At 40.0% G+C, this 7821-nt stretch overlaps 1 protein-coding gene and 1 pseudogene across 1 annotated transcript; one reads left to right on the forward strand and one right to left on the reverse strand.

The window, feature by feature from the left end:
• The first annotated feature begins 302 nt into the window (after nucleotides 1-302).
• On the forward strand, nucleotides 303-1073 carry LOC146466886 (uncharacterized; annotated as a pseudogene).
• A 1925-nt stretch (nucleotides 1074-2998) lies between these two features.
• On the reverse strand, nucleotides 2999-6307 carry LOC146466887 (uncharacterized). Its single transcript, XM_085126685.1, has 2 exons — nucleotides 5562-6307; nucleotides 2999-3978 (listed from the first exon to the last, which is right to left on the reverse strand). Exons 1-2 carry the CDS (start codon nucleotides 6136-6138, stop codon nucleotides 3254-3256), a joined length of 1302 nt encoding a protein of 433 aa, XP_084982811.1. The 5' UTR covers nucleotides 6139-6307; the 3' UTR covers nucleotides 2999-3253.
• Between the last annotated feature and the right edge of the window lie 1514 nt (nucleotides 6308-7821).

Genomic DNA, 7821 nt, shown 5'->3' on the forward strand with positions numbered 1-7821 from the left:
TAGCACAAAAACAGAAGTCATATCTCAAAGATACAACAGACTTCGTAAACTTTATCGAGAGAACAACACTCCCGAAAGATGTGATCCTTGTCTCAATGGACGTAACGAGCCTATACACGAACATACCACAAGAGGAGGGTATAAATATAGAATGTACAGCATACGAAAATTTCTACAGAGACGGACCTCCCATCCCTAAGCGCTCACTTAAGAAAGCACTCAAACTGATTTTGCAAGAAAACTATTTTCAATTTAACGAACGGGACTACTTGCAAACACAAGGAACCGCCATGGGCACTATAATGGCAGTAGCCTTCGCAAATATTTTCATGGCGGAAATTGAAACACAAATCGTAGACAAAAGCGCTCACAAACCGCTCGTTTGGAAACGTTACATCGACGACATAATCTCCCTCTGGCAAACCAACAGAGGTACTGTCGACCAGTTCATTAAACAAACAAATAAACACCACCCAACTATTAAATTTACGGCTGAAATATCATGTACAGAAACGACCTTTTTAGACACAGTTATCTACAAGGGCATAAGATTCAACAGAGTCAATTCTCGACATGAGAACGCACTTCAAACCTACAGAGACATTCCAGTACACGTTTTTCACATCCTGTCACCCTCCAGGAGTAAAGAAGGGCTTTGTTAAAGGTGAAGCACTTAGACTCCTAAGGACAAACTAAAAACTCTACAAACTCTACAAAGGAAACGTTTGAAGAAAACATTGACAAATTTAAAACACACCTAATGGAGAGAGGTTACCCGAAAAATGTTATTTACAACACGCTCTCGGAAGTGAAGTTCGAAGGAAGGAAACGGGCTCTCCTCCGACAGAACAATGCAAAGAAACGAATCCTGCCCTTCATAACGCAATACCACCCAGCAGTTCCAAATCTGAAAGAAATCCTAATGAGCAAGTGGTACTTCATACAGCAACAACCATTGCTAAGCGAAATTTTCAAGGATCCGCCCATAATATCATACAGAAATGGGCGTTCACTCAAAGACATACTAGTGAGAGCAAAATTATAACAAAGGCTTGAAAACCAGAACACGTACTTTGGAGCTGTGTAGGCCTGCCAACCCCAATTAACACACGCAGAATTTGCTTGTCGCTGTTGGTTTACGTTTGGGCCAGTGTTTTTGAGAAAAAAAGATGCGCGGTTTGTCGAAACATGAAACATGATTCAGTCAAATTAAAATAAAACTACAAGCGTACGAATTTTCAGCTAATTCTTATTACAGGATCCCTCAGCGTTTTTTTGTAGAGGAAAGCCTACCTAATACAGTCATGCTCAACTCATTCACAACAGCTTTGATAAAACAGGGGTAATCATTACAGCTGAAGCAATCATAAAACAAGCGGCGTTGTACTTTAAACCATTTGCGTAAAATCATGTCTAGGAGCATTCAGCAAGCAAAATGTTGCCTACCTTTCTCTCTTCTGTGAGCTACTGAGCTGTTTTCCAAAACGACCAAAAACTAAACTCCCTTTGGTGAGCAAAGAATGGAACTGCAAAAGAACGAAAGTATAAAACTCTTATCAACGTTCATCGCTGTTCATCTGTTTCATTATAACGACGGCACTCTACGGCACTCTCACTGATCAAAATAGATTGTATGAAACATCCTACTTACATTTTGATAAGGATGGTATATTCCTCTATGATCCGGGAAGACGTCTTGCAATAGGACCGGGACAGAATGTACCGAACGCGATTGCAACGATTCCAGCCTGCGAGCAAAGGAACAGTGCACCGCGCCCTTTTCGATATAAGTTAAACGTTAACGATTTTGGGGGTGCCAGTCAGCCATTGGATGAATAGGCCTTCACACATGACTGATCAAGATCATTGTTGCACATTTGATCGGAATCGGAGGCCAGGAATCAATTGCCAGACAACAAATTCAAGCCAGGAATCGAAAGTGGACAGAATTCTAGCCAGAAAAAGAAACTTGAGCCTTTATAGTCAGCCAGGAACAATGTTTTTCATTTTTTTGTCAGCCATACGCGGTTATAATCATATTCCAGCCAGCTCGCTCTCAAAGTTTTTGTTTTGCCAGCCAGGTCGACAACAGCCTGCAGAGCGGCTTTTTTGAGGAGCGGTTTCCTTGGGTACTCCTGATCAAGTCACTCATGGGATATTTCACGGTATACCACTTGAAAGCATTGCGTAACTAGTATGTATGAGCTCTAAGCTCTCAAAGTAAAACCTTATCTTAAACGAACCTTCTTATTTTTTGACGTTTGACAGCAGTGGACTGTCATGATGTAATTCTTCCCCACAGCATTCCTTTTTAACACAACGGTGAAGTTTCCGCCGCTTTGGAGTTCAGTGAAAATTTATTTCGTCATGTAAATAAACTGACTACTTATACAGGCTAAGTATTGTAAGACTGAGTAAGTCAGAATTCTTGACCACCATAAACACTGATAAAGCTGCACTTCTGTAAAGATTAAAGCCCATGCAAGTTATGCCTTTGTTTGGCAAATTTATGACTCTTGAATAATTCAAAGTGAAAATTCTATAAATGGCACACAAATTTTCCCGATGTCTCTACGTATGATACATCGCTTTCTACAAAACTAAAGTTTACATAGCTTCTTTTACATTTTCTTTTGATTCTTTTTCTTAGATATATTTTTTTTCAGATTTTTTAGTTACCCGAGAGCAAACACCGCATCTTTGAAGCCCTATTTTAAAAGTGGTCAATATTGGCAAACAGTGACATATGCCAGTTTTTTTAGAAACAAAAAAAAAACACTCGATATACTAATTTATTAAAATTCCTGTTTCTGTTGCTACTAGTAACATTCAATATTGTCTCGTTTTGACCTCAAACGTATATATCGAAAAACTGCAAATTTGTCAACATTTATCAGCTTGGGGTAATGTCGACTTAACCAACCGAAACATTGCGATCAATAAATACACGAAATCTAAAAGGCAAATATAGAACAACCTTTCTTTTTTTTTTCTTGTGAAACTAATTATTCTCCCTAAACCAATTAAATATGCTATTTTCAACTGAGCCAGATTGTCAACTGAGTCAGAAAACATCTTGCTATCTGTTAACAAACCATTTCAAAATATTTATACAAAAATTACACTTTTTGTCCTCGTTTTATGACAACTGTGGGCCAACGGCTTGTAGTTGTAATAATCGCGACTAAAAACACGCATTCATTCCCGTAACAGAAATACGACTAAAACAATGCAGTTTTCAATTTTGTTATCTCTAAACACCGACAACTGCAACAGCGTAAGCATTTCGTCCTTGCGGTAACTCGGCATACTTCTGCCAGCTGTTTAGTTCAAAATCAAAGGCGTACGCTTCACCACTGTTTTCGCCGCCATCCGCACCCAACACAACAAGCATGTTTTGCACAACGTGTGCTCTGCACAAAGAGAACCCAACAGGCATCGGGGGCAAATCAAGCCACATATGGCCTTCAAGATCAAACATCTCAACTTCCAGGATGTCGTCTCCATTCTTATCGCATCCTCCCACGACAATCATTTTTTTCTTCCACGCGACAGCTGCACAGCCATAGCGCTTTCGTCGCATGGGAGGCAACTTCGTCCATTTTCCTTCAATGCCGTCAAAGATCTCCGCTGTGTTTTTGGCGCTGTTGAAGTAGAAACCAGTTCCGCCTCCGGCCACTAACAATTTGCGGTCGATAACAGTGCCACCGAAGTTACAGCGCTGTTCCAGCATGGGGGGAAGCGTAAACCATTCCTTCTTTTTCAGGTTGTAGAGTTCCACGCTGTTCAGAACACTGCCTTGATCGCAACCACCGGCCACGACTATTCCATGCTCCGTTCCTGTCACATAACATCCCCAGCGCCGCTTTCTCATGTGCTTGAGTACATGCCATTTTTCGGTGACCCAATCGTACATTTGTACCGTGTTCAGAGCTTTCCATCCCCCAAACCCTCCTACCACGATGAGGCCAGGAACGCCTGAAATTGTTTTGTAAGAAAAGCGGAGAGAAAGAGATTAAAGGCGCTTCTTTGGTGACATATTTTGCCGCGAATTGCCAAAAAGAAGCACAGAGTACAGATTAGTCTGCGAGAAGCTAGCGAATGCTTTGGGAGAGGCGTTCGTTTTTGCTCCTTCTCCACGAAAGCTTTCTTTCTCTTCTCGCCTTCACTTGGAAAGAAACCAATGTTAGCATTGATTTCGACTGACTGTCGCGTATGGATGTGCATCGCGCTGGCACATCCATGCGCACGTAAAATTTACGCAACAGTGTGTGGAAATCAACCTTTATGCGGACTATTTCACACGCCTAAATGCGGATCGACGCCGTGGTAAATATTATGCCTATCGACGTCTTTTAATTAACTTTTTTCTAAAGGCGTTTATGAATTTGGAATTTAAAACTAAATGAATAAGGAAAAAACTATCTTTTAAAAGGCCTGTTTACACAATCGATTTTCGATGCAACTATTGCTGGACTGATATGCGCTTCACTGCACTTTTTCTCGCGCAAGGCTCAGTAGACTTGAAATCTCGCGTGCAAATGATCCAGCTGCGATTTCAGCGCGATATCGCTGTATGTTTTCTGACATGAAATCCTTTAAATTTGAATGAAATTCCAAACTTGTTTAAAACCCCTGTGTTATGGTCGTGGCCATAAATAGCGCTCAAATCCCACGCTAGTTTACCAGCGCGATTTAAACTGCAACTTGAGTGCGCCGAAAGTTGCATTGAAAAAGTGCGACTAAAATTGCACAAAAAACGCAGGTGTAAACTGGCCTTTATATCGCCATTTAACACGGCAAGCTTTTGAGGACATGAGAGAAATATAGAACCACTGTGAAGTAAAAATTTGTGCAGAGATTATATACCAAAAACCTTTCTTTCAATTTTACGTTTTGGTGCTCACTCGCGCCGTGCACTTACAAAACAATAAAAGATGTTATGGTGCTTCTGTGGATATAAAGAGAGTCGAACTTTATGTTATGCAGTTTTTATCCGTTTTGTTTTAAATATTTTACTACAAAATTCATCCCTTTTTTATATATTTAATAGGAGGGGATCAAAGGGTTAATAAGTGGGAAGTCGACATTACTATTTAGAGATTTAATTTATTGCAAACAACGCCGAGAAAAATTATTTGTCAAAGCTGCACACGCTGTGCTCTTTTCTTGTTATAGCCTTATACTCTCTTATGTTACGATTACAGTTTTATTGCTGGTTCCCTTTAAGGTCTCTGTTTCCGCCTTATTCTATTTACTAAGTCATAATGGCGTCATTTTTTAACAACACAATGTCAATAGATCGGGCATCAATGCTGGTAATTACTGCTTTCCTCAGAACTATAACGTTTCCAATTAGTTTAACAAAGATATCTATTTTATCTCTTTGCTTATAATAACTAATAGGCAAGTTACCAGCTTGTTTGCGTAAAATGATTTTCTGCTACCAATTAGGGTAGAAATTGTATTGCTACACGCCCGAAGAGAATTCGCGCAATGTTTACGTGCACTACGGATAAGTTTAGCTTTCCGGCCTTAAAACACTGCTGCACACACATTACCTGTAATAGACGTGGCATAGCAGGCAGTGGTTTCCACTGGTAAAGGCTCAATTTCCCGCCACTCTTTCGTCGTGCAATCAAAGACTTCCACCATACAAGTCGGTTCGCTCCCATGCCCTTCCATGGCCCCTCCAATAACGAATATGTGCTCATGAAGCTCGACGATGTCATACTCGCTATCAAAGTCAATTTCACTACCGGAACTCGCTTCTTCCTTTTCCAATAAATCCACTTGAGCAGCTGTGCCTCGTAGAAATATTGCTTGAAACTTTCCCTTTATTTCTGCCGGAATGGCGATCACAGTTTCGAACTTTTCCCGGAGCTTCTCCCGCGTCTTGGAAAAATCAAACTCGTCATCTTGTTCGGCGCTTGTCTTCTTCTTCTTCCTCTTTTTAATATTCTCGAAAGACTCTGTCTCGAGGACGATTGGTGGTTCCTTAGTTTTGGACCACACAGCTTCGGGTTTTCGCGATGGATCGCGTTTCTTAAAGAGATCTTGCTTTTCTTTTGAATCTGTGTGAGGCAGGGAACGAAGCCATATTGAAGCGTCTCGTAACACATCGACTGCTCGCTCCATGTTTAAACATAACGTGTCATTAACGTGTCTTGAACAGCCTTCTTTTGGTACCAATCGCACACAGGAGACGACCAATGCGAAAGCGTAGTGCAAATTTAATACAATTAAAATTTCCGTTTGCTCTGCGAAGCTGATCACAACTCAACCCAACAGTGAAAGACCTTTGATCGCTAACAAGTGAAGAGGTAAACCACTTTATGCAAATTTCGTGTTTTCGTTCTCCTTGGGGTGTTAAACACAAAGCGATTTTTTGTATTGATAACAAACAAGCGACATTTGCATGCATGGGTAATAAACAAATGGCTCTCGATACGTCAAAATTACCAAATGGCTGACATTAAAAATTAAAAAACACTAAAATGATCTTTTTCTTTTCACGTTGCTAAGTGATCTTTTAGTCGCCAAACGCCGCACATTATTTGCATTTGGCTCAAAGTTCTCTTTATTTGCAGACAATTCATATTGACCCGTTTTAATCTGCGTACATGTAAGTAAAATTACTGGCCGTGGGAATGGTCTACCTAGAACGTTCGAAGTGCTATTAGATCTGAATCACTGGGCGAATACGCGAAACCGACCAATTTCCCCTCTTGGTGACAAGAAAATAAGCCAAGTAAGTCAATACGAGCGAGTTCTTCCTTCAAATCTGGGATAAAATAACTCTCGCGCTGTAAACAAGTGTCAGACGCAAAATAAAATTTGAAAAGCCCGATTGTCTACGGACTCGTGTTTAGTCTTAACTCCATTCTCTTCTGTATGCTAATTTTCAGCTGCCAGTAAAACGGTGCTGAACTTTTTATTTTCAAACATTTTTGACAATTAAAATTGTCAATTCCAGAATTGCACCTGTCATAGAAGCTGTTCTTTATTCAGGTGCAAAAGATATTGCAACTTCCAAGATACATTGGTGCAAATATAAAAAAAATGGACCATTGGATATTGCAGTTCCAGATATTTTGAAGACTGAGCGGTCATGAAATATCAACCATTATACCATGCTCGACAAATAGAGGTCATTAAGGGGGGAGTCTGGATACATTTGGAGCCCAAATTTGTAACAAATTGTAAGGCAGACAAAACTCCAGCTATTTACTGTATCATCATGGAATTTTTCATGCAAATGGACCAGCTCAGGCAATGGTTTGCATACCATTTTGTTAACCAAAGAGATCCAATGGTCAATATTTAAGAAGAGAAATTAAAAGTAACGTTGTTCGACGGTACTTTCATCTCATTCGGAAAAAATAAAGCCCGCAGAAATGCCATCGAATGATATTTCAATTATTCAAACTCGACTATTTTGGCAACCACGACATCATACGTTTTCGTCATTCTTGATAATGATGTTTGATACATCGAAACGTCGAACAACGTTACTTTTAAATTTTCTTTCTATTATTAACCAAGTTCTTCATAGAGGCTATTTTCTTCTAGTTTCATGCCCCCATGCCTTTTTTTCTATTCTATTTACAAAGCAAGTCTAATATTTCTCACAATAACGCTACATACACTGCTCTACAAATCCATTGAGCGATCTAGCAACATTTCTCGGTTGTTTTTAATATAAACACAATTATTCCACTAGCGCTCCTGTGGGATATGGCAAGATTGTGATCTCATGCCGCGTCCAACGCGCGCTAATGGAACAATCCGTGTTTTTAACCACGCATTAAAATGTGTTTT

This window comes from Pavona decussata, unplaced genomic scaffold, assembly GCF_977016875.1.
Source record: "Pavona decussata unplaced genomic scaffold, jaPavDecu1.1 SCAFFOLD_140, whole genome shotgun sequence".
Lineage (NCBI taxonomy): Eukaryota > Metazoa > Cnidaria > Anthozoa > Scleractinia > Agariciidae > Pavona > Pavona decussata.